The sequence below is a fragment of the Tupaia chinensis genome, unplaced genomic scaffold (assembly GCF_000334495.1).
Source record: "Tupaia chinensis unplaced genomic scaffold, TupChi_1.0 Scaffold000054_1, whole genome shotgun sequence".
Taxonomy (NCBI): Eukaryota; Metazoa; Chordata; class Mammalia; order Scandentia; family Tupaiidae; genus Tupaia; species Tupaia belangeri.
The window spans coordinates 6,884,818-6,911,685 of NW_006159512.1; the positions used below are offsets into that span (position 1 = coordinate 6,884,818).

The window sequence follows — 26,868 nt, forward strand, 5'->3', positions numbered from 1 at the left end:
TAGTAAGGAGCAAAACTGGAATTAAAGCCCAGAAAGCAATATACAGTAATGTTTAAGCCAGTGAAATTTGGAATCCACAAATATGAAGTGAAATTTGGCAAGTCACATGATCTGTCAGTTCTGCTTCTAAAAACAGTTCTGTATATAGTTATCAAGAAAAGCAAACTTTAACATGTGATTACATTTACCTGTATTTCATACTTCCTGTGTTGATGATTTGGGGACCTTGTTCCACCCCTCTTCCAGGATACGAAGCTACCTCTCCTCCATTTCCTCCCCAGGCAACCATGACATTCCCAAACAGCTCTGCAGGGCTGAAAGCTCTTCCTTTTAAGACTAGAGAAAATTGTTCATGCGGACTCTAGCTCTGTCACCTGCCCCATTTATGTGCTTCTGTCATTGGCCTACTGAGTCCCCTGAAAAGAATTGCCTTGGGGGTAAAAAAGGTCACACCAATTGAAGGACCCATCTTGACCTGGGCAGTACCTGGGGTTTTCCACTGGGGGGCGGACTAGAGACCCAAAGCCCTGGTGGGTGGTGGAGAGAGGATGTCCACTCTTCCCCTAGGGTGAGAAGCAGAAGTGTCGCTACAACCTGTCGTCCTTCAGGAGGAACATGGAGGGCTGCCGGCAACTATGCAACCTAGTGATACAAGTCCCCAGGTGCTGCAAGGGCTACTTTGGCCCAGACTGTCAAGGTGAGGGCGCCGCTTCCTGCTCGTGAATCTGAAAGGACCCGACGCACTCTGCACAGCATTTGAAAGTACTAGAATTATAGAGACGGCCAAACACCCCTGCTAGTACCTCCCAGACCCCAGCACACTCCCTCTGAAGAGTTGTGTATTCCTCCTTCTACTTTTTCACTGGGCCTGTTTTGTTCTTTACCAAGATGAGATACACTATGCACATATTCTAATTTGATGTCCGCTTTTTTGCTTAACATCCCAAGGCGTTCCTCTTCGGACTAAAAACATGATGTTTCATTTTGGATGCCCTATTGTATCCATAGTACTGCTAAGCATGTCCAAGTGCATTCAATATGGGTCGATCTTGCAGGGAGACTTACTGATACAGTATGTGTGGGCTATAAATTCCTGAACATCCTGTTACGGGATATATGGCATTGTCTTTGTTACCTTGCCAGGAAAGAGCTCTTTCTCAAAGGCATCCGGGAATTCCTGAAACTCCCATGTTGGACCAGCTGTAGCCAGTACTATATCAGCATAGCAACAGGTCAGATGCCCATATGGCACCTCCCCTCTGCCACATGTTCTTCTAAGCAGGCACATGACCGCTTGCTGTTCCCACAGATTTTAATGCATTTAATCCTGGCAATGACCCCTGGGGAGTAGATTCCATTGTTGTCTCCACTTAACAGATGAGTTAATAGAGGCACAGAAAGGGTAAGATACAAGCCAAAGGTCCCAATCTGTCTCCAGAAGCCATGGTTTTTGCTACCATGCACATTCCATTCATTGTAACCTAGTCGACAACGTTCTCAGGTGAGAGTTCATGCAGTCCCCCAGCCCTCACCATCCATCATAAAATGTGTTGTCCCTTAGATTGGTTCAGCACGCTACATTTCCGAAAGACTCTCTGTTATAGTATTTCACCAGATTGTCATGGTAACCATGTAGTATAAGTCAACCATGCTGGCACTATGTCATTGTCCTCCTCCTCATCACCGTCCTTTAAACCTAAGAAAACTAAAGCTCAGAGAAGTCCATTGCTCAGCCCAGGTCTACTCAAATCCAGAGCTCCTGACCCCTGGTGCAGTGCACAGGTCAGTGTATTGCCTGCCAAGGTAGAATCACATCAGATGGATTGAAGCTCATGTCCATAGGCCATGGCTTGTCCTAAATATCCACTGATACCCAGGACCACAATTCCTCTGGGCTTCTGGGTATCAGATCCACAGCACACTTGCAAATGTAGTTACTGAGCCGTTCTGCGTCCAGGAGACCCAGAGTCATGCAGTTTCATCTCTTCCAGCCTGCCCCGGAGGACCAGATACTCCGTGCAATAACCGGGGTGTCTGCCTTGACCACTACTTGGCTACAGGAGAGTGCAAATGCAACGCTGGTTTCAATGGGACGGCATGTGAGCTGTGCTTGCCAGGGAGATTCGGACCCGACTGTCAGCGTAAGTGACACGGCTTTCCTGTGCTGCCACCAGTTTCTTAGCCCGTGCTTCCTGTCCTGATCCTTGCCATTCAGCTGGCCTGGAAGCATGCTTTTCCCCCTTTCTCCCGGCCACCTATCTCCCATCTGCCCACCCTACATGCCTGTTTCCTCCTTGGATGTAATGCCAGCTTCCATCCACTGAAAGAGCCTTGCCTGTAAACATGAAACTCAGCCCCTGCAGCCACCCAGGCAAGCTGTGGCTGAACGACATTCATTCATTCCACAGTCAACCACGTCTGTGTACTGAGTCCTCCCATATGGATCGCTGCCATGTATTAAGTGCTTACTAAGTGCCAAGCATAGGTATATCTTGCCATTTAATCCTCAAAACAACTCTTTAAAGTAGATACTATTATTATCTCCAATTAGCAGATTAACAAAAAGAAAAGGCAATTTGCTCAGGAGCCATGAATTGTTCTAAGGTCTACGGATACCGTGGTTTAAGGAGCAGTGGGCAAGAGAGCAGGAGACAAAGTCCCAGCTCTCAAAGAACTTGCAAGAACAATAATAGCTAAGTTTACATGTAACTAGCGGTGACAGTCCTGGACAGTGCAGACCAGAGGAATAGTTCTCCTGGCCTAGAGGACTGCGTTTCCTGGAGGAGAGGGGAGCAGGTGCGACGGCCCTGAGGCTGAAGCTGGCTTGCCATGCAAAGAACAGCAAGGAGGCCAGCAGAGTGAAGAAAGAAGAAGACAAGAAAGAAATGGAATCTGATGTTACTGGGGGCCAGTTCACAGGAGCTTCTCAGCCAGGGAAAGGTCTTCAGCAGCTCTCTCCAGTGTGATGTGCAGCTGGCGGGTGGTTGTAAAGAGAGGAATATGCTGGGAATGGTAGGTCACTCCAGCTGCCAGTGCAGGCTGTCCTGTAGGAAAGCAGGCACAGAAGCTGTGCCTCTGTGGGGAGACCGAGGTGACAGTCTAGGTAAGAGCTATTGGGATCTTGGACTAGCATGGCAGTGCTGGAGGTGGTGAGACATGACAGAACTGGTACATATTTTTTAAAATTTACTTCCACTTAGATTTCTCCACCAGGAGTCTCCAGAGGGGGTTCTCACCCCATCTATCCTATCGCACGCCCTGTAACACATTCTATCTACTTCTGTGATTATAACCTCACATTTATGAAGACATGTTCAACAGTGGGTGACCCCTAGATTGTAAACCCTAAGAGGATAGAGACCTTCCCTATTATGCCTGCATCCCTGGTAGCCATAGAGTGACTTTTTGAATGAATTAGTGTATGAATGAACAAATGGGTGACAAAGGCATAAGCACAGTGTCTCCTACACTGAAAACGCGCAGCCAATGGATGGTCAGTGGGCCGGTTGAGAGGATTTTAATCCCTGATTGCTGATTACTGATCACACTCTAATTCGCTTTACAGCCTGTGGCTGCTCGGATCATGGACAGTGTGATGATGGAATCACAGGCTCCGGGCAGTGCTTCTGTGAAACGGGGTGGACCGGCCGCTCCTGTGACACTCAAACAGGTCTATCATGGGAGGGGCCAGCTACCAAGAGTGAACATCCATGTGGGGTTGGGGGGCTGAGGGACACCTGAAGAAAAATGACAACAAACACAAGTGTTCCTATTTCCATTTGGAAAAGATGATTTGGTTCTGTAGCCCTGGGCCTAAGGAGACTAATGACTTGTAAGAAGACTAGATGAAAAGACATAACTCAAGGCTGGTCCTATAGCCTAGTGGTTAAGGAAGCTAGATCCCACATGGCCCACCACAGTTGTAACCCTAACCCCACTGGGGAGTGATTTCTCACTTTCTGTCTCTCTGTCTCTGTCTTTCTGGTGAGCGCATGTGCCCTATAGCAAAAACCTCTCCAAAAAAAAAAAAGCCATGTAACGTCTCCAAAGTACTCATGTCTATCTGGAACCTCATGTCCTTAGAAAGCTGATCTGCCAAATTCATCTCTCTTAATGAATTTTTGAGGTATAAAAATTTTAATTGGTTGTGGGCTAGCAGGTGGCAGTTTGGTTAAGGAAGCTGGATCCAACATGGCCAACTGTGCAGTTCTAGTCCTGGACCTTGAGCTTGAAATTCATCATGAGCATCTGCACACGTGTGCCTAAAATCCAGAAAGGAGAATGGAAAAGGGATTGCACCATGGCCATCCCCCTGAGAGTTGATTTCCCACTTTCTCTCCCTTTTTCTCCTCTTCCTTTCTCTCTTTCTCTGTCTCTCTGGCAAGCACACACTCCTCCCCATAGCAAACTAAAAAAATATTTTAAATTGGTTGCCCCTAAAGTTAATATATTTGCATTTTAACCTGAATAACTTTGCAGAAACGATATCTTAATATAAATAAATAATGCTAGAGTCTTAGACTGTCCAGGCTGGGAGATACCTTAGCAAATGACCTCACTCCTCTGCTGAAAGGGGTACTTACCAAGCATAGTGGTAGGCCAGAGAAAAAGTCTTAGGAAATCTCCCGGGAGGGACACTCTTTACACCATGAGGGCGGGATGAACCATGGCCCCTTTCTTTGCAGTTGTGCCCCCCGTGTGCATTCCTCCTTGTTCTGCTCACGCCACCTGTAAGGACAACAACACGTGTGAGTGTAACCTGAATTATGAAGGCGATGGAATAACCTGCACAGGTGAGTCCCCTCTGTGCATGTGGGGAATGGCAGCAGGCCAGGGAGAGGCACAGCACTTGGTCTCAGAGCCCAGGCTCACTTCTGGCTTGCCTGCTTCCTGCCTGGGCCACTTCAACAACACCTGCAGGGTCTGTGACTCTGTCCCCTTAATATGTGTGTTTGTGCTTGATCTGCCTCCCAGGTCAAAGGCTTACATTTTTGACTGCTCTGCAAACTGGGATGCACTTCATTTTATAGTGTTTCTCTGACCCTCCAAGTAATCCAGTCTTATTCCAAAAATTCAGAAAATATACTACACTATTGTAAAAAAAATAAATAAATAAATTTACACTTACACTTACCACTTGGCAAGAACTGCGATAGACATGGCAATGTCTATCCTAGTGGTTAGCCTTGCAGAGACCCCAGTGAACAGCGGCATAAGCAAGGCAGATGTTTGTTTCCGTCTCATTGAACAGTTTGGAGGGAGATGTCCTGGACTCACACAGCGTCTCCGTCATGTGGGCACCCAGACTTCTCCTGTCTGCTGCTCTGCTGTCGCTCACCTGCCTGTCCCGAGATGGCCACTGCCATGAGCAGATCCCAGGCACCAGGATGGGAAAGGGAGAAGGGGGCTTTTGGGTGCTTTTTTCTTTCACTTAATAACTGAATACCCAAGACAGGGTAATTTATAAAGAAGAAAATTGTATTCTGTTCAGAGTTCTGGAGGCCCAAGGTTGAGGGACCACATCTGGCAAGGGCCTTCTTGGTGGCGAGGACTCTGCAGAGTGCCAAGGTGGTGTAGGGCACCACACAGCTCTAATCTGTCCCCTGCTTAGAATCCCACCCGGATCCAATCATGGGGGCCAACCTGATGACCTTATCTAATCCTAATTACCTCCCGAAGACCCTACTTGTTAATGCCCTCCCTAATCATATTAAATTTCCATTTCTTAATACCATCACAACAGCAATCAAATTTCAACACATACATTTTAGGGGACACATTGAAACCGCAGCAGGAAGCAAGCCTTCTTTTCTTTAAGAACACAAGCTAAGTCCACCCGCAGCGGCACAGGTGGTCGCATACCCTCTGTGATGATGAAAGCCATGAAGGAGACTGGGACTTCAAATCTGTACAGAAATTAGATCTCACTACACCTGCTGTTTTGTAACCGGCAGCCCAGAAGTGGGTCAGCACTCTGTGATAGCCATGAAGACCCAGGTTCTCTCATCCTGCCATTCTTAGGCTCAGGCTTTTTGTCCTCCTGTTTATTCTCTCATAACCTCAGGTGGTTGTCATGACTCTGTGCAGAAATGCAGGCAAGAGACTTGGGGACAGCTTTTTAGTGACTCTGTTCCAGCTTATCTATTTTCAGGTTGAAAATTGGAAGACTGAAAACAGAGGTCCTAAGAGGCAGCACAAGCGGGAAGAGGCAAACCACCCTGGGTTTAAACCTCAACCCTGCCACATTCTAGCTGTTTTACCAGTTAAGCTCTGTCAGCCTCAGTTTGCTCATCTGTAGAATGGAGGTAGCAATGTCTCTATCACAAGGGGCTCAATATTGTGCTATCTCTACACACACGTGCACATAACCCACCCTAACATCAAAAATGCAAATTCATTCCGAAAACTACTGCCAAAACGGAGCCCAGAGGTATATGAAAAGAGGGGTAGAGGTGAACAGGTGTCAGCAGATTTTGTCTCTAAAAGTGTCATGGGATATTCATGTTGCAAAGGTTAGCACAGGGCGGTCCATGCCCCATCTACATCGGTGGCAGTAACCTGAGCCCCTCTTTCCTGCTCCTGCAGTTGTGGATTTCTGCAAACAGAACAACGGGGGCTGTGCGAAGGTCGCCAAGTGCTCCCAGAAAGACACGAAAGTCTCCTGCAGCTGCCAGAAGGGATACAAGGGAGACGGCTACAGCTGCACAGAGATAGACCTTTGTGCCGATGGCCTCAATGGGGGGTGCCACGAACATGCCACCTGCCGGATGACGGGCCCGGTGAGTCGCTCTGCACCAGGGAAGCCTGGGAGCAGCTCCGGGGGCTCTCTCAGTCTTGCTGCTCCACCTGGGCTCTGTGGCCATTTGGCCTCTTCCTAAACATCCTTCCCACTTCACTGTTTCTTGTTGTCAATGGGCAGGACCAGCAGATGGCATAACGGTTACATCACTGGACTCCCATGCACTCAACCACAGTTTGAGTCCCAAACCCAGTGGCTTAAACCTCATGCAGGGCACCTATATGTGAGTGCTCAAAATCCCAAGATGAGAATGGAGGAGAAGGGCTGGCAGTGTGGCCAGCCCCCTCTGGGGAGTGATTTCTCGCTTTCTGTGTCTCTGTCTCTCTCTGCATCACTGGTAAGCACACATATTTTATAGCAAAAACCTCCCAAAAAAAAAAAAAAAGGTCAGTAGGCAAGGCCAGCTTGGTGACAATCCACAAGACAATCCACATGGGAAGAGCCCCAGTTAAAGTCTGGAGACCTCCCTGTGTATGCGGGGCAGATGCGTGCCATGATCTGGGGCTGCCTGAGGCTGGGGGTGGATCATGGCATCAAGATCCTGTTGGGGATGCTCTCTCTCTCTCTCTCTCTCTCTCTCTCTCTCTTTTTTCTCATGCCTTTGTTTCTCTCTGTATCTCCTGCTCATGGAAGAAAAAAAGAGAAAAAGAAAGAGAGAGAGAGAAAGAAGCTTTTAAATATGTTGGTGAAAGGTGGTATGAAAAGTGCAGATTTAGGCTCTCAAGTCTCATCAGACTGGAATTAGTACCCTGTTTATCTCATGGGAAGAGCAGATGGTGGGTGCTGATGTCCATTACTGGTTGCATACCTGGACCAAGCGTGAGCCAGCCTTTGAATCTGGCCTCCTGGATTCATGAGCTGTATAGCCTGAGGCAAACTACTTACTCTCTCTGGGCTTCAGTCCTCTCATTTATAAAGTGGACCAAATAACAGTGCAGGCATTGTGGGCATGCTGTGGGGATTAAATGAGCTCATTCACTCATTCAACCAGAGGTCACCGAGGACCCACTGTGTGTAATTGCACATATCAGGGACACAGTAATAAAAAGACAGACAGGCTCCCTGCTTTTCTGGATCCCAAATACAATAGATGGAGTGGGCAGTGTTCAGTATGGAAACAAATGCATGAGATCCTCCTAGAAACCACTGAGCACTGTGAAGAATGTGGATCAGGCCAACATGATGGAAGGGACTGGAAAAGCACCTTTACGTGGGGCGATCACACAGTGTCTCTCTGAGGGATCGACATTTAAGCTAAGATGTAAAGGAGGGCGCTGTTCCATCACAAGCCCATACAAAAGCAAGATGTAGCAGTTATTTCCTTCTTCTGCACAGGGGAGGCACATCCTCTTGTCCTTCTGATCATCTCTGTGCTGGGCAATGGTCCCAGGGCACTCAGAAGTCCTCAGGTCCTGGAGAAGGTGCTTTGCCATATTTTCTTTTCTTTTCTTTTTATAAAGATTAATATAACATTTTTTTTTTTTGGAGAGATTTTCACTGTAGGGCGTGTGCGCTCGCCAGACAGACAGAGAGAGACATAGAGACAGAAAGCGAGAAATCACCCCCCAGGGGGGATGGTCACGCCGCAATCCCTTCTACTCCATTCTCCTCTCGGGATCTTGGGCACGCACGCACACGCGCCCGGCGTGAGTTTTAAGCCACCGGGTCCGAGACACGAACCGCGGTCGACTACGTGCGAGTCCAGTGACATAGACATTACACTAACTGCTGGTTCCCTCTTTTTATATTTTTTAAGAACTATTTTATTTAACTTTATTTTTATTTTCTTATTTTTTTTAATTTGACCCAAGAGGGACAGAGTGAGAGACAAAGAGGGAAAGTGAAAAAGCAAGCCACCAGGTCCAGGACTTGAACCATGGTCGGCCATGTGGGAGTCCAGTGCCCTTATCCACCAGGTCACCTGCTGGCCTCTGCCATCTTTTCTTGTTCTCTTCCCACAGGGCAAGCGCACCTGTGAATGTAAGAGTCACTACGTGGGAGACGGGCTGAACTGTGAGCCAGAGCAGCTGCCTCTTGACCGCTGCCTACAGGACAACGGGCAGTGCCATGCGGATGCTGACTGCACCGACCTCCACTTCCAGGGTCAGTGTGATTAAGGGCTGCTGGCCCTAAGCACCCTTCTCTTTAGGCGTGGGAAAGAGACCTATGCCCGAGGAAAGAGAAAGACAAAACAAAGCAGAGAACAAACATTTCCCGCACTGCCCAGAACCAGTGGAGGCAGCAGATGTCTGTGGCAGAGGGACAGAATAGCTCAGCATCAGACCTGGAGCAGTGAGAACCAGGAGGGAGCTCAGAAGTCCTTCGTCATGAAATTTCCCCACGCATGCTTTTTACTAATCGCTTAGTAATCCTTGCAACCCTTGATTCGAATTTAATCTAAGTAAAGTTTAGGGCATTATCAAGAAGCACCTGCTCCCTGCAGATGCAACTCCTTAGCAGTTGTTTGGGTAGTGGCACATTGATTGACATCTACTCCCTTTGCTTCTAAGGATGATTTGAATGGCTTATGACAGACTCACAGATATGCTAAAACACACAAGAGCCACACAGAGATGCAGAGGTGCAGGTGAGAAGGCATCTTGAAAGTCAGTGGAGGAAAATTCATAAATCCATAGTTCTGAGCCAGGAATAAGGGGCACTTCAGTGGTTTAGAAGTGACTCGGGGCACTGCACATGACAGCTGGTTGGTGTTTATTGGCTGTCTTTGACTGGAGTTGGTTTTACAGATGTGATCATATTCATGAGACAGTTTTTACATTATTTCAGTGACAACTACTGACATTACACCTGTTACTCAAGATTCAATGAGATACCTTGGAACCATTCTTAAATGAGATAGATGTGAGCAAAAAAATACATAGGATGTGGAAGACATTGTTTGTTCCTGTAAGGAGATTCCCAGTGTAGTTGAGAAACTTTATTTTATTTTATGTTGATGGCCAGAAGGTGTTTGCACTTGCCAGTGTCAGAGAGACAGAGAGAAAGCACCCCCCAATGGGGCACAGTCAGACCACAATCCCTTCTCATTAATTTCTCCATCCTGTTGTGACTTAGGGCATGCACACACATGTGCCCAGCATGTTTTTCAAGCCCCCAGGACTGGGATTCAGATTGCAGTCAGTCATGAGTGATCCAGCTCCCATAACCACCAGGCTTCAGGCCAACTTGAAGAAATTTTTTGAAAGAATGAGACAAGGGCATGCACACAGTAAGACAAAAAAAAAAGACAAAAAAAAAAAAAAACAGCAATTTTTCTCATGCTGATGGCACAGCTGAAATGAGAGTGCACAAATAATTGGAGAAGAATCCAAAGTACGGACTTGAACAGATATCTGTGCACCCATGTTCATTATTCATGACAGTCAAAAACAGGAAACAATCAACAAATAAATGGATAAACAAAATATAGGATGTCCTGGGCCAGCAGATGGCATAATGGCTATGTCGCTGGACTCCCATGTAGTCAACTGCAGTTTGAGTCCTGGCGGCTTAAACTCATGCCAGGCACATGTGCATGTGTGGCCAAGATCCCGAGAGGAGAATGGAGGAGAAGTGATTGCGGTGTGGCCATCCCCCCTCGGGGTATATATATATATATATACACACATACATACATATACACATACATACATATACACATACATACATACATACAGGATGTCCTTACAAGAGAATGTTACTCAAACTTGAAAAGATATGAAATTCTGATACATGCTACAACGTGGTAATTCTTAAAAACATTGTCCATTGAAATTAGCCAGACACAAAAGGACAAATGCAGTATAACTGTACCTATCTGAGGTACTTAGAATAGGCAGATTCATAGAGACGGAAAGTAGAATAGAGGTTACCAGAGCCTGGGGTATGGGAGAATAGGAACTTATTGTTTAATGGGTGTAACATTTTTGTTTGGGGTTATGGAAACCAAACAATGGATAGTAGTGATGTAGCACATTATTGTAAATACACTGACTGCCACTGAGCTATACACTTCCAATAGTCAAAAGGGTAAATATTATGCATATTTTATCACAAGGAAATTAAAAAGAAAAAGAATAGAGAAAGGAAAGATCTCTAGGGGAGGTGAGAGAGAGAGTCTTCAGAGAAGCATAAGAGAGGCCTGAGGCTATGATAGAGATTCGATGGATGCTTGAATTGGGCTGAACAAGAGGAGTTGGCAAGGCATTTCTACTGGAAACGGCATGGACAGTTGAGAACTGCCAAGGTCGTCTGAGAAGGATGAGGTAGTGAGGCAGAGACAGAGCATAATCTGAAGGCTATGGCCCCAAGGTAGCAGAGTCTATACTGAGGGCTGAGAGGAGGGAAAAAAGAGCAGATAGAGACAGAACAAAGAGAAGGAAAGGCTTCACCATGAGGTAACATTTCCATCCTTCAAGACCAAACCCAATGGTAGTGCTGGGTTAAAGCAGACGAGGAGGGAGACATGTGAAAGCTTGGCTAAGGACATTCTATGTTCAAGGTAATGGTGGGACTTCCACACAGATTCATAGGCTGTTGCTGTTTAGGATGGGGGGAAAAATTAGCAGCTAGAACCAGTTGATTCGGTAGTCATTTATCCCAGGAATCAAGACATGCTTGGTTGTTTTGTTTTTGTTTTTTGTTTTCTTTTTTAATGGCCAGAGGGCACAGGTGCTTGCCAGAAAGATACAGAAACATAAGGGGTAGTGGGGGCAGGGGGGTTTAGAAAGTACCCCCCAAGGGGATGTGGTCACACTGCAATACCTTCTCCATTTCTCCATCTCGTCAGGATTTTTGGCATGCACACATATACACATAGCATGTTTCTAAAGCTGTAGGCCAGATTGGAGCTGTGGTCAGCCATATGGGATCTGGCTTCCTTAACCACTAGACTATGCTTGTTTTTGTTTTTGTTTTTGTTTTCTTTAGAACAGATCCATTCAACCAAGGCAGCCTTTTTCTGCACCTCACTTGTAGGTGAAAGTCAATCCAGCTCACAGAGCATCATCCACTTCCTCCGGGAGCTTATCTCTTCTAGTTTCTCATCAGTACCAAGAAAGTGTTGGCAGTGACACTAAGCAAGTGGGCACCACATTGGATTCACCTTCTGTTGGGGCCAAGTGGTTTCCCTCTATGAGCCTTGGGATAATGCCCCAGAATTCCCTTTAGGCACAGTGACAGACCAGTCCACACTCAGGAGGAAGTGCCTACCCTCACACAGCTTGGAGGAGAGACTGGTGGTCTTTATAGCAACAGTGTGTGCAGCAGAGACCCTCAAATAACTCACAATGAGGCTCAGTAGCTCCATTGTAGGAACACGTTCTATGGAAAAATCTAAGAATTTAATTAAGATAAACACATTCATCCCAGCATTATTGAACAGCACAAACAAAAACATTAAAAATAATGTACATACTAGCCCCACAGCACAAAAGTTAAGCCCTGTGCAGAAGAAGCCAGATCCCACATGGCAACCATGGTTTAAATCTTGTAATCTTGCCCTGGTATCTTGCAAAATTGAGTGCGTGTGAGTGTGTGTGTGTGCATGTGTGTGTGTGTTTATGCCCACCCAAAATCCTGATGGGCTAGAGAAATGGAGGAAAGAGATTGCAGCATGGCCATACCTCACTACAGAGAGGGTCTTTTCTCTCTCTCTCTCTCTCTCTCTCTCTCTCTCTGACAAGGATACGTACCCTCTGGCAATAAAAAACATAATCTATTAGATTTCCAAAAAGAACATAACGTAATTTTTTGGTTTTTCTATGCAGAAATGCATCATGACTTCTCCAACAATCCAATACATTTCTAACAACAGAGGTGGATCAGATGTACCGTCACACATCCACCCAAGAATACTATTAAGAATTGGGTTGTCTTGTTGTTTCAATGAGGAGAGAAGGAAACACCTTTTCACGCTTCTCCAAGTTGTTAATATTGATGTGTTTGTATTTCGTATATGGCCAGCAAGATAACACAACCTATGCATTGTACTGTCGGACTATGGTCAAAAAAAAAAAAAAAAAAAAAACTAAACTTGGTCTATTTTTGATACATAAAATACCCTTTTATGATATTTTTAAATAAGCTTGGCAGTATAAAAGTGAGACCTGGTTCTTGAGCTATTTCTGGCCTCTCCGTTCAACTGTTTGACTGAAAAGGTATCAACTATGAACGAATAATAAAGATTGCCCAGTATCCTAGGAAAAAAAATGGATTTTTTTTTTAAAAAGCAACTTTTTTAAAAGACATGGAGTCCTTAGCAGAAACTCACTTTAATGTATTTTTTCATAGCTATAAAAGTCTCAAAAGCTATTCAATTGTAAATACTGGAGAAAATCATGTTACCACAGAAAATTTACAATATTGAGAAATAATCATGATTTAATATTCAGCTTAAAATATTTCTGAAAACTGTATTTGCAGCATGCAGATTTGTAATATATATGACTTATAAATGAATAGGGAAAAAGATGAAGAATGTGAAATTATCAAAATAAAAAGTTACAAAAAATTAAAAATTCTGAAAAGCAATAAACTAAAATGTTACCATCAGGTAATGATTATTTCCAGGGGATAGGATTATAGGTGATTTTTTGTTTACTTTTCTGTATTGCCCTGATTTCTACAACAAACATATGCTGTTTTTATAATTAGAAAAGAAATCAATTCTTTAAATGATGTACTTCCAGCTGACTCAAAGGGAAAGTGGACAGAAGACAACTTAGGGTACAGCCAGCCTTCCACTGTGAAGGTCCTTCAAAGTCTTCTGTGGAGGGGTCCCAACCATTAGAGCTGACTAAGATGATTCTTTGCCTTCCTCTTGTAGATTCCACTCTTGGGGTGTTCCATCTACGCTCCCCACTGGGGCGATACAAGCTGACCTTTGACAAAGCCAGAGAAGCCTGTGCCAATGAATCTGCAACCATGGCAACCTACAACCAGCTCTCCTATGCTCAGAAGGTGGGTCCCTAGTGAGTGAGCGCTTTGTGGGCAGCATCTGTAGGTGAGGAGGGTGAAACCTCTTCTTAAGATGAGAGAGAATTAAGATGTTGCCTTCTCAGAAAGCAGAACAGGAAGCTCCTGGAACAATAATATCAATTCATCACATCCATTTATCAGGCGCCTACTACATGTTAGGCACCGTGCAAGGAGCTTCATTGACGTTATTGTCCGTCCTTTCAATATCCCTCGAGGTAGGTATCACTATTCCCATTTTACAGATAGGGAAACCAAGGCTTGGGAAGGTTAAGTATGGTGTCCAATGTCACCCAGGCAAGAGTTGGCAGTCTAGGATTTAAATGTAGCCCTGACTCCAAAGGCCTATTCTCAACCAAGACATCCAACTGCCCAGGCAGAGGCAGAGACTGGGAGGGCATACCTCATGACTGGAATCCGAAGAGAGATCAATAACCACAAGCCAAGGTAGGATCTCCCTGAACCACAAAGTCGTCAGGTTTCTCAGTGACTTGAGGGGCTGTGAAGAGAATAAGTGAGGACTGCTCCGACTCGCAGCCACAGCAGGGAGGAGATGGAGTTCTCTGGTTGGGGCTAATCATGTAGTCTCCAACATCAGAAGCTCTGCCTATTTGGAAAAACCAGTACTTAGGGCTTGCCTGCTGGTGATTTCTCACTGGGAGCAGGGGAGGCGACTGCCTACATGGCATGATTTTAGGGCCCTTCCTCCAACCTCCATCACTGCCTCATCTCTCTACCTTTCTTCAGACCTGATATTCCTTTGCTGAGGAACAAAGCTTTGGTGCTAGACCCAGCATCTTGGAGGGCCTCAATCTCTATTTTCCTGCTTGCTGGTTGTGTGGACTTAAATCAAGCCATTGAAACCCCTGTCCTACCTGACATATTTGTGTAAGGACTAAATGTAAAGGGCCCACAGTAGGAACTTAGTTTTCAAGGTTACTAAGATCTGGAGTAGATTGCCTGGGGTTCTAATCCCAGCTTTTCTCCCTGGCAGTATGACTTTGAGCAACTTACTTCACTTTGCCTCAATGTTATTAACTCTATATATGATAAGGATAAAAAGATTCCTACAATAATAGGTTTGATATGAGGGTTAAATGTGTTGGCACATGAAAAGCCCTTGTGAGAGGACCTAGCCCAGAATGAGCTTTTAGTAAGTGTTATGATGATGATGACAATAATGCTGATAATAAATAATTAGGTGTCTATCATCAGTTAGAGTTCTATCAACCACTAAGTGAAGAGTTTTCACCAGGAGTAAATGGCTGATAACAAATTCTTTCTCAAGAGCAGAGAGAAAAGAGATGAGTATGAAGGATTCAGGCACCTACAAGAAAAGCCACCACTTTCATTCATCCAGTGGTTCAGTCGACAAAAGTTTAATGAACACCTCCTGTGTGCCAGGCACAACAGGCAAAACGAGGTTGATCCATGATGTTTACAATCTGATGGAGGAATCAGACATTAACCGAATGATTTCACACAAATAGGAAATTACCACTGACCTGTGGCCACGGCTGTGTCTCCGCAGGCCTCGTTTCAGCGGGCTGGTTGGAGAGTGGGCGGGTCGCCTATCCCACAGCTTACTCCTCCCAGACCTGTGGCGCAGGCGTTGTTGGCATAATAGACTATGGAACTAGACTCAACAAGAGTGAAATGTGGGATGTCTTCTGCTATCGGATGAAAGGTAACTGCCCCAGTTAGGCCTCGGGTTCCTGGCCATGCAGCTAAGAAACCCCCATCCTAGCCAGCCAAGCCTCCAGGGTGAGCAGGGCAGCCCAGACCCATTCCTGACATGGGATGGGACCCTGTGTGCCTCTGCCCTCCAGATGTGAACTGCTCCTGCAAGGTGGGCTATGTGGGAGATGGCTTCTCGTGCAATGGGAACCTGCTGCAGGTCCTGATGTCCTCGCCCTCACTCACAAACTTCCTGATGGTATGTAATATGTCTGCTTGGTTTTGCTGGGGGTGAGGGCAGGGGAGGTTGCCTCAAAACAGGCATTAGAGAGGTGAGTCCTTAAGAGAAGCTGAAAGCTCACATCTCTGGTCAAGAACATGGGCACTGGACCACTTTGCCTGATTTCGAAGCTTGAGTCTGCCACTTGCGTGTTAGACAAGTGACTTTCCTTTATGGGTCTTGGTAGCCCTGTCTGTGCAATGACAGAGTTGAACCGAGTGGAGCAATCCCTTAAAGTTTGTACCATGAATACTTATTGAGCACAGACTACGCGATTTATCACTGAGATAAATAGGCCATCAAAATAATAAATAGCATGAACGAATAAACAGAATTGAGTGCTAGAAAGAGAATCTACTATAGAAAGAGACAAGGAGATCAAGGTGGGGCACCAGAGGATTCCACTTTGTGTGAGTAATGAGGGAAGGGTTATTGAGAGGATGACATTTGAGCAGAGTGTAAATAGGAGTTAGGGAGCTAGCCATGAAGACTTGGGGGAAGAACGTTCCAGGCAGAAGGAATGGCCGGGCAAAGGATGGAAGACAGGAATGTGTCCAACTGGTTTGAGGAATCGTAAGGAAGCAAGCAGGACTGAAGCAGAGTCGAGAGAGAGGAGCACGGGAACTGGGGTCAGAGGAGCAATAGTGACCAACATTTTGGGCCTCCTGAACCTTTCACTTTTCCTCTGAGTGAAGTGGGAGTCATGGCAGGGATTTGAGGAGATGAGATTTGACCTAAGTTTCAGAGGGAGGCTCAGGCTGCCCTGTTGAGAATGGGCCATAACACAGCTGTGTCTCAGGACTCTGGGATTAGTAATATTAGACTATTGGGTTAGGAAAGGCAAAGCCCTCTGAAAACTCTCTGAGGGCTAGTCAGAAGAACAGCAAAGGACTGACAGCCTGAGTTGGGGCTGACACCAGGAATATTCCCACAAGAGTGATGCCTTCTCCAATCACCCCCATCCTCACCCACCGGGGCTGGTCAATTGATGACTTCCCTCCTCTCCCCAGGAGGTGCTGGCCTATTCCAACAGCTCAGCCAGAGGCCGAGCGTTTCTGAAACGCCTGACTGACCTGTCGATCCGCAATACCCTCTTTGTGCCAGAGAACAGTGGGTTAGGGAAAAACGAGGTGAGTGTGGTCCCTGGTTCTGGCACTTTATACCAACAGTACTTATCTATCACTACAACAATACTGTGTTACAAACTGCCCCCAAACTCAGTGGCTACTTGTTTATTTAGCACACACATCAGCAGTCAGCTGTCTCTTCTGGTCCTAGCACACTCAGAGCAGCTGGCAGCTGCTTTAGGCTGGCTTGTCTGTGGCTCTGCTACACAAGGCTCTCATGCTCCAACAGGATAGCCTGGGCATGTTCATGGGAACACAAGAGGGGTGAGTGCAAGCCCACCTACCAGTGCTCTTCAAGCCTCTGTTTAAGTCTAATAGCTCACATGGTTAAGCCCAAAGTCAGACTGAGAGGCATTCAGAGTTCAATGGCAAAGGGCAAGAATACAGAGATGGGGGCCAGACGGTGATGCAGTGGTAAAACGTGATGCTCTGTGAGGCTGACGCACATGAGAAGGGTCCAGGTCCCCATGTGGAGACCTCCCTGAGTATGCTGGGCACACGTGTGCTCATGATCCAGCGCTGGCTAGGGGTGGCTCATGACATCAAGACCATGTTGGAATGTGCATGCATGCTCGCTTTCTCTTTTTCTTCTTTTGCTTGTGAAAGAAATATTTTTTTAATGCTGAAAAAAAAAGAAAGGAAGGGAGGAAAGGAGAAAAAAGCATACATGCAGGAAGGGGTGACAAGCTGGTGCCATTGGTGCAATCAGTCTACCATATCACCCTTCTTCATGTCACGCCACACAAGAGTTCACAGTGTTTATTCAATCCACCCTAGGTGGTTGACCTGCAGGTTTTTTCAGTCCTAGACCCTCTCCAGCCACCCAAGGGCTCAGAGGAGCCATATCTCTGCCCACCTGTTACTCACATAAGACCCTTTCTTCCCAGCACACCGTTGAGAAGCTCCATTCTAGACAATGAAGATGACTGTCAGTCCCACATCCTAGTTATAGGTGACTCTCCGCCAGAACCCAGACAACCAGAAGTCTGAAAAAAACTTGACACTTGCTGCTATTGTGTGACCCTTAAAGATCATTCTTGTTGTTTCTTCTTTCCTCTCAGACCCTGTCTGGGCGGGACATTGAGCACCACCTTGCCAGTGTCAGCATCTTCTTTTACAATGACCTTGTCAACGGTACTATCCTGCAGACTAGGCTGGGGAGCCAGCTGCTCATCACCTCCAGCCAGGACCAGCCCCAGTTGGTAAGAGAAGTCTCTGGGCCTATTGGGAGAACTGGAGATGATACAGGCAAGGTTCCCGGCATGTAAAAGGTGCCTGATAGACTATAATAATGTACAAGCTCTAAAATGATGGAACTAACTGCACACCGCAGCACACCACACCAGCTGGTGGAGGAGTAGGCCAACCTCAGAAGCCAGTGATAAGAAGTGAAACCACTTCAAAACCGTCAGATTGTCAGTCTATCCCTGGTATTAACATGCGAGCTTGAAAGTCAAATGACCCCAATATGCATCACAGTCCTGCCACTTGCTAGCTGTAAGAATTTAGCCAAGTTACTCAACTCTTTTGTGTGTCTCCATTTCTTCATCGGATAAATGGGGATAATGGTGATGTAAGAAAATATAAGAAAAAACTCCCTGCTCCCCCTTAGAGTCTGTGACAAGGCCTGAAAATCAAATTGGCATAAGGTAGATAACAGGAGAAAACATACAAAATTTATTTAATATTTTACGTGCACAAAAGAAAATGAGCACAAAGAAGCAATTAGAACTAATAATTTACACACTTTTTTATTTATTCTTTTTTAAGAGAGATTTTTGCTATAAGTCACTTGCCAGAGACACAGAGAGAGACAGAGAGAAAGAGGAAAATCACTCCCCGGGAGGGGGGTGGTGGATGGCCACACTGCAATTTTTTTCCTCCAGTCTCCTCTCAGGATTTTGGGCACACACGCACACATGCCCAGCATGATTTTCAAGCCACTGGGTCTGGGATTCAAACTACAGAGTCAGCCATATGGGATCCAGCACCTTCCTATGCCACCTGCTGGCCCACTTACACACTTTTTTTAAACAAAAACAATAAATTTGTGAAGTGACAAGATAAAAGGATCTGGGCTAAGGCAGTAAGCTTTGGGACAGTGACTAGGAAACATGAGGGAAAGTAGTGGAGGATGAGGAAATAATGGATGGATTATTTAACTAGGGAGGATGAGGGTGTCAACTCCCCTGGTAACTAAAATGTTCTCTTCTTCATAGAGGGAGGTCACCTTCCTCCTAAGAACTTTTATCACCTGCTTTTTGGTAAAAAGGGGAAGGTCAGAGCTTTCTTTCTGTGTCTACATATTTTGAGGTGGCATGTCTGAACCCCCTCAGTGATGACGTAATGGTGTTCGTGGTGGTGATGGCACTGATGATGGTAGTGATGGCAAGGATGACGTTGATGGTGATGTGGTGGTGGTGACGGTGCTGATGGTGACGACAACCATGACCATGATGATGACCACGATGACCGTACTGTCCAAATCATAGGCTGTTGTGGGGATTCCGTGCTTCCAGGCTTACAGCATGCAGAGAGTAATACCTGATATGTAGCAAGTATTAAATAAGTGTAATTTCTTACACCTGATAAATTATTTCTGTTATTATGCATGACGAAGCCACTATGCAGTTTATTCTAGATGGGAAACCACATTTAGTACGTTGTGATGATGCTCAGGGAATGAATGTTAAGTAATTTTTTTAAAAGTTGCAGGAGAAAAAAAAACGGTAAAACTGTTTGTATCGAAATTTTTTTAAAAAAATGCATATTTGATGACTCCAGTAAGCTGTATAGCCCCAACTGGATACTACTTTATAATATGTTCACTCTACTCACTGGGGTTTATGCCTAAAGTCAGACTTGGGTTCATGTATAGGTATATATCAGCTGTGCTAGCTATTGGATATATTTAGACTAATTAAGCTCATTAGCAAATCAATTAAATGGGGGGGGAGGCATAGAAAGCAACCATGGACGCCAGAGGCAATGTGGGAGGAGGGTGAGACATGGCAGAGGGTGAGGGATAGGGAATCAAGGATGGCAAAACAAAAAACAAAGTATACAAGACATAAGAATTGGAAAATTATTTGCTGAAAACATGTATGTTGATGTACTTGATTGAGCCAATACACAGTGTATTTTGGATGGAAAAAAGTAAAAATTAAAAAAAATTAACAAAAAAAATTATTTCTGTTATTGAAGAGCAGTCGTGTAGACTAGGCTTCTCAAACTTTAATGTGTAGTTGTATCACCTGGAGATTTATTAAAATGTAGACTGTGACTATGAAGAGGGGCAGCATCTAGAGGATCACACTGGGATTAGATCACTGGAAAATCCCTTTAACATTCTGTGTGCTATTCGGTGGACCCAGAGTCCAGAGGCATGAAGGTTACCACTTACAACTTCAGTGATTTTAGACAAGTAATTTTCCTTTTAATGACTCATCTGTCAGACAAGTGGGTTAGAAAAACTACCCTTGAGGTTGTTTATAGTCCTTAGATTAACTTGTTGGGATGAGGGCAAGCCGAATATTCTAGGTTGTTCAGAAAATGAGCAGTAGTCCTGTGCTGGCTGTCAGTGAAGAGAGACCTGGAACGTAGGTGCTGGAGCCTCAGGGAAACTGAACATCATCCCTCCCAGAAAGGCTGCTCACATGGGGAGGAACAGCCAGAAGGTCACAGATCTCCATCAGCCCTCTCCCATTTCCCTAGGAGGAGACCAGGTTTGTTGATGGAAGAGCCATTCTGCAGTGGGACATCTTTGCCTCCAATGGGATCATTCATGTCATTTCCAAGCCTTTGAAAGCACCTCCAGTGGTGAGTATCTAGGGTTGCTAGACAGGAGGAGCCCAGTGCCTACTCTCCCAGAGGCAAACTATTGCTGAAAGCCCTGTCTACCATCCTTCTCCTCCAAACACTAAAAGAACCTCCCATATCCAAGACAGCTGGCTTTGGAAAAGCCCAGCCCTGGTTCATCCCATCCCCTCCCACGCATCAGCAGCACAGCACCTGTCTGAATAATATTTATGCTGAACAAAAGGAGTAGGATAGGTCAATGGGAGGACCATGAGAAAAGGAGTGAGAAATTTTGAGCTCAGGGTTGATCTTTACTTCACTTTACCTCTGAGCCTCAATTTTCTCATCAACTTAACAAGGGTCATAATGGTTCCCTTGCTGGGTTTGGGGGCAGGCTATGAGCTTATAAGTGTAAAGTAATTAAAGCAGCCCCTGATACGCTATATTAAAGTTGGTAGAGGTTATTGCCATTAGTATTCTGAGTTAAGGGGAGGAGTGAGCTGCTGGCTGCTGGTAAGTTCCATAGCACAGCAGCGAAGCATGTAAACTCCAAAGTTCAGGGCTGTTAAGTGACAGTGTGATACTGGGCAAGTGCTTATCCTGCCTGTGCCTCAGTCCCCCCATATAAAAATGGAAGCAACAGCTGTCTCTGTGTCTTTGGGCTATAATAGCACTTAAGTGGGTCATGGCATGTAAGAGACTTAGAACAGACCCTGGCAGCAGTGAGGGCTACATCCATGTTTCTTACCATTATTTTTATCCCAGCTGGCTCCAAGATGCCTCGGGCCAGCAAGAACAGAGGGAGCTCCTTCAAGCATACTCTGTTAGGGAACCACCCTCTTATGACTTGACCCCTCTCCTTTCTATGTTCAGCCTTCAACTCACGCTGGCTTGGGAACAGGGATATTCTTTGCCATCATCCTGGTCATTGGAGCCATCACTTTGGCTGCCTATTCTTACTTTCGGCTAAACCGAAGAACATTTGGCTTCCAGCGTTTTGAGGTAAGAAACCAAAAAAACAAGAACATGATGAGGGAGGCACCCCTCTGAAATCCTGCCCTGGATCTGTGCTACTTCAGAGATCTTAGCCAGGAGTTGGCACTCAGCATAGGAGCAGGGGCAGCCACCACACCACCACCCTGTCCCACACCCCCTGTGTGGGATCCCCGCTCCTAGGAGGAGCATCAGTAGTAGCTTAAGCTCCTCTTCATGGCTGAGAGAGAGCTTGGTGAGGAGGGTGAGGGACTGCCAGCATCAGAGACCCTCTAGCCTCCATTCCAGGGACTCGGCTTAAAGGCAAGTTCACCAGGGCCCAGGAGTCCAGTCACCTTGGAGGATTCACTAGACAAGCATCCACCATGATTGGCTTGGGCTTCAGGACTGGCTCTGAGAGTCAGAGGTCAAGGTCAAGGACCTGCACAGTCAGAGGCCTCATGTGCAGCCAGCAAAATGCATTCACTGAGCAGTTAGGTCTCCCTCCAGGTCAGCAGCAAACTCCTGGTTGACCAGGTGGTGGCCCCAGGAGCCTGGATGGCCATACCCCAGCAGTTGAGCATCCTCCCTAGGTACTTTGCACTCCACGCTGACTCACCCTTTCCTGCTGCTGCTTCCTCAAAACACACCTGGCAACCACTGTGCAGACCCCCACGCAGCAGCAGCACACAGTGACCTTCAGACACTGTGCATATTTCTAAGATCCAGGGCACATCTCAAAAATATTATTTGTAGCAAGAGTGTCCATGCTATGTGAGTCTTTCATATTGAAGTCAAGGACAGGCAACACCACTGCAGGAAGATAAGTCAGAACCAAGGGTAGTCTGGGTGGGAACAGTTGGCAAGAAAGAGGCATCAGAGTACTTCCGGCTGTACACATGCCCTGTGTGCTGATCTGTGTAGTGGTCACACCTGGGTGGGCATGTGTGAGCTGTCACTGAGCAGAACCTTGAGACCGGTGCGTTTTGTTATCTGTAAATCATTTCTCAGCCAAGTACTGTTACAAAGGAAAAGCTCCCATGGGGCCAGATGGTGGTGCAATGGTGAAAACACTGTGCTCTACAAGGTAGTCCACATAGAAAAGTTCCCAGTTCAAGTCCAGAGACCTCCCTGAGAATGCCAGGCATACACTCATCCATGACCTGGGGCCGGCTAAGGGCCTGGAGTGGATTATGGCATCAGAACCCTCTTGAGGGTACTCTCACTCTCTCCTCTGTGTATGTCTTGCTCAGGGAAAATAAATAAACACACTTTCATTAAATACATAAATAAATAAACACATTCTTTTTTAAAAATGGGAAAAAGCTCCCTGAGGCAGAAGATGCCTTGCTTTGCCTGCCAACTCAGATGAGATACTTCTGCTTTGGGATGGGTCTGGCTCTCAGCCTTGTGCTTGTCTTTCCAAACAGTCGGAAGAGGACATTGACGTTACAGCTCTTGGCAAGCAGAAGCCTGACAATATCTCCAACCCTATATACGAGAGCACAACCTCAGCTCCCCCAGAACCTTCCTACGACCCCTTCACAGTAAGTTTGCATTTCTATCTAGAAATGGCCTCAGTTGGAATGCAGGGACATGATGTCTTTCAGCAAATCTCAGTGAAAAACTTCACACCAAGAATAGATCACTTCTAGAATGTCTCGAGCAATAAGCCTAAAAGTCAGTTTTGCAAGTTGACTAAAGCCAAAGTGACTGTTCAGAGTTCTTTTGGGTAGATGACAGAAGCCTCAAACAACTAGAGATACGTAAGGAAAAACTAGACATTGCCCAACCCCGATCTCATAGTCAAAAAAGCAGCCTTGGGCAGAATTCTTCCACAAAGATTGATAAGGTAGCATGTGTAAAAAAGACGTAAGGCTCAGGACCAGCAGTTGGCATAATGGCTATGTTGCTGGACTCCCATATAGTCAACCAAGGTTCAAGTCCTGGACCAGGTGGCTTAAACTCACACTGGGTATGTGTGTGTGTGTGTGTGTGTGTGTGTGCCCAAGATACCAAGAGGAAAATGGAGGAGAAGGGATTGTGGCGTGGCCATTCCTCCGGGGGGTGATTTCTCGCTTTCTGTCTCTGTCTTTCTGCACGGCCCCATAAAAAAACCCCCTCAAAAAAAAAAAAAAAAAAAAAAGACATAAGGCTTTGAGGACAGCAGGTGGCATGGTGGTTAAGGCATTGGACTCCCACATAGCTGCCTGTGGTTGGAATCCTGGGCCTTGCAGCTTGAAAATCACGCCGGATATGAGTGCATGCAAGCCCAAAGTCCCAGGAGGAGAGTGAAGAAGGAGGGATTATGATCAATTTCATTTAAAAAGCAGAGAAGAGTCCAGCTGGTAGCATGGTGGTTAAGGGGGCTGGATCCCACATGGCCAACTGCACAGAATCTTGGACCTGACGGCTTGAGGAACACACTGGGTGTGTATACGTGCATGCCCTAAATCCCAAAAGTAAAATGAAGGGGAAGGAATTGAGGTGTTGGCATCCCCCCTAGGGAGTGTTTACTCACTTTCCCTCTCTCTTTCTCTCTCTGGAAAGAGCATGTGCCCTGTATCAAATTTTTAAAAAGAAAAGAAAAGCAAGAAAGAAAAATTACTATGTCCTGTTCAGTGTGCCCCATGCCTTCCCAGCTGTCCACTCTCAACTAAGGTTTCCAGAAAGATTCACTTGTGTTAGGTGAGAGCCGCCTTAGAAGCAGGACTCAGCTAAGCCTTCTATTCAGATCAAATGGCAAAACATATTCCAGAAATAGGACTCTTAATCCTAAATTCGAGCCTCAAAAATGATATACTATTGGGTGTCAGAAAAGTCATGATGTATTTTTTGATGCAAAAATGGGTCATGACTTTTCTAATGACCCAGTAGATTCACAAACTTTTCTACTGGAGAGTTGGGGGGGCCTGTACAGTATGTGTAGCCCATCTATACATTTTCTACATAACCACTTGCACCCACAAAAAGCCATTTCTAGCATTCATTACGTGGATTAGCAAGGCCTTGGCGCTGAGCAGAGCTGAGGAGAGCGGAAGGCATGGGCTGGCTGCCCCTGGAGTGCGGCTGCTGATTACTCTCTCAGACACTCACATCACTGGCTCAGGATGAATTTTCAACCCAAAGGGGCTTGGGGTTTATTTTTTTCTTTGTTTTTAATTCCACAGCGCATGTGCACTCCCACAGAGAGAGAAATAAAAAGAGAGGGAAAGTGAAAAATCACCCCCCAAGAGGCATGGCCACACTGCAATCCCTGCTCCTCCATTCTCCTCTCAGGATTTTGGGCACACATGCACCTGGCATGTTTTTCAAGCTTGCAGGTCCGGGACTCGAATCATGTAGTCTGCTAGGTAGGATCTCACTGTCTTAACCTCCACACTGCTGGCCCAGGGCAGAGGGCTTTGTTTTACCATGGCCAGAGGGCAGGACACTTGTGAGAGAGAGAGGGAGGGAGAGAGAAAGTGCGAAAGCAAGCCACTTTTTCTCCATTTCTCCATCGTGTCAGGACCTGGGGCATGCACACACATGCACTTGGTGTGTTTTTCTTTTCTTTCTTTCTTTTTTTCTTTTTTTGGAGAGCTTTTTCTTTCTTTCTTTTTTTCTTTTTTTCTTTTTTTTGGAGAGCTTTCTGCTATAGGGTGCATGCGCTCACCAGAGAGACAGAAAGCGAGAAATCACCCCCAGGGGGGATGGCCACGCTGCAATCCCCTCTCCTCCATTCTCCTCTCTTGGGCATGCACACACACGCACCTGGTGTGAGTTTAAGCCACTGGGTCCAGAAATCGAACCACATTCAACTACATGGGAGTCCAGAGATATAGCCATTACACTAACTGCTGGTCCCACCTGGTGTGTTTTTTTAAGCCACCAGAGCCAGGACTCCAGCCACCATCAGCCATGTAGGATGTGGCTCCCTATGCACAGGGCTTAACCACTGTGTGTTGGGGCCAGTTCACTAAAGAGAGCTTTTTATACTTACATGAATGGCCACCTTTTGTGGAGTGCTTATTCTTCATAAATATAGTGTCTAATTTAATCCTCACACATCCCAGCTAAATGTTATTATGACCCTTTACAAAGGAAGAAACTGCAGCAGAGTGATCTGATTGTCCAGAGCCACCAGCTTCAAGCAGCAAAGACTGGTGGCCCCCAGAACGGGTGGCCCTCACTGCCACACCATCCTGCCTATCAACATGAGGAGTGTGCACACAGTGCTTGAGAGAGGAATTCTCACAGCCCTCAGACCGTGGCCAAAAGAAACGCTCTACCTGGAAGGATTCAGTATGCAGGGCAGTCTGTGCCCTGAACCATGCTTCACAGGGCTCTCTTTTCCAGGACTCTGAGGAGCAGCAGCTGGAGAGCAGCGATCCCCTGGGGGCGCTGTGAGGGCCTGGACGTGAGCAGTCAGCCCTCCCCATTGCCACCTGGGCCAACAGGGCTTCATCGAAAAGGCTGTCAGCTGTGAATTCTCAGCACTCAGCAGCCTTTGGGGAATGCAAGGTCCTTCAACCTTTTGAAGTATGGAGCACTTAAAGCTACACTTCATCTCTTTGGTTAATCTGGGGTTATTGTGTTTCCATGGGTGAGGGGTCACTATTACTAAGTCTGCTCAGGGAGAATTCCTCCTCTAACCCACCACTGTCCTTCCTTTGTGCCCTGCAGATGGGTATCCATGATCTTATTTCCCTGTTAGACTGTAAGCTCCCAAGGGCAGGGACTTGTCTCATTCGTCTTTGTACCCCAGCACAGAGGTGGCATAAGAAAAGTGCTCAATAAATGTTTATGAAGCAGAAAATCAGTGAAATAAATCACTATTTGGGGAAACAGAAACCCCACAGGTAGGATCGAATAAATGGCAAAATCCCCTTATTAGAACTAATTAAGGCCTTTTCAACTAGCCAACATCTGCCCTGTGAATTTTTCTTTTTTAAGTTCTTTTACTTCAAGAAGACATGAAAACCACCATGAGATACCAGTAAGTGGGATCATACACTGTGCAGTCCTCTTCCTTCACTTGGTATAATGTCACCAGGTTCATCCATAGTGGTGTATGTATCAGTCCTTCATCTCCTTCAGGATGAACAGCAGTCCACTGATTGGCGAAGATGTGGAGAAACCGGACCCTCCATATATTGCTGGTAGGAGTGTAAAATGGTACCACCACTGTGGAAAAGTTTGGTAGTTCCTTAAGAAGTTAAATAGAGGGAACCAGCAGTTAGCGTAATGGCTATGTCGCT

The 26,868-nt window shown here is 46.1% G+C and overlaps 1 protein-coding gene across 1 annotated transcript in view; it reads left to right on the forward strand.

The window, feature by feature from the left end:
- The window catches only part of STAB2 (stabilin 2), a 176,862-nt gene extending 150,318 nt beyond the window's left edge, over positions 1–26,544 (forward strand). The window contains exons 55-70 of the mRNA XM_006141408.3: positions 568–697; positions 1,992–2,141; positions 3,566–3,670; positions 4,686–4,793; positions 6,586–6,779; positions 8,761–8,902; positions 13,626–13,759; positions 14,044–14,053; positions 15,306–15,461; positions 15,604–15,710; positions 16,742–16,861; positions 17,920–18,060; positions 20,573–20,677; positions 21,530–21,658; positions 23,059–23,175; positions 25,967–26,544. Coding sequence (XP_006141470.1) covers positions 568–697; positions 1,992–2,141; positions 3,566–3,670; positions 4,686–4,793; positions 6,586–6,779; positions 8,761–8,902; positions 13,626–13,759; positions 14,044–14,053; positions 15,306–15,461; positions 15,604–15,710; positions 16,742–16,861; positions 17,920–18,060; positions 20,573–20,677; positions 21,530–21,658; positions 23,059–23,175; positions 25,967–26,017 — 1,899 coding nt within the window. The 3' untranslated portion in view covers positions 26,018–26,544. The remainder of the gene's footprint in view (positions 1–567; positions 698–1,991; positions 2,142–3,565; positions 3,671–4,685; positions 4,794–6,585; positions 6,780–8,760; positions 8,903–13,625; positions 13,760–14,043; positions 14,054–15,305; positions 15,462–15,603; positions 15,711–16,741; positions 16,862–17,919; positions 18,061–20,572; positions 20,678–21,529; positions 21,659–23,058; positions 23,176–25,966) is intronic.
- The last annotated feature ends 324 nt before the right edge of the window (positions 26,545–26,868 follow it).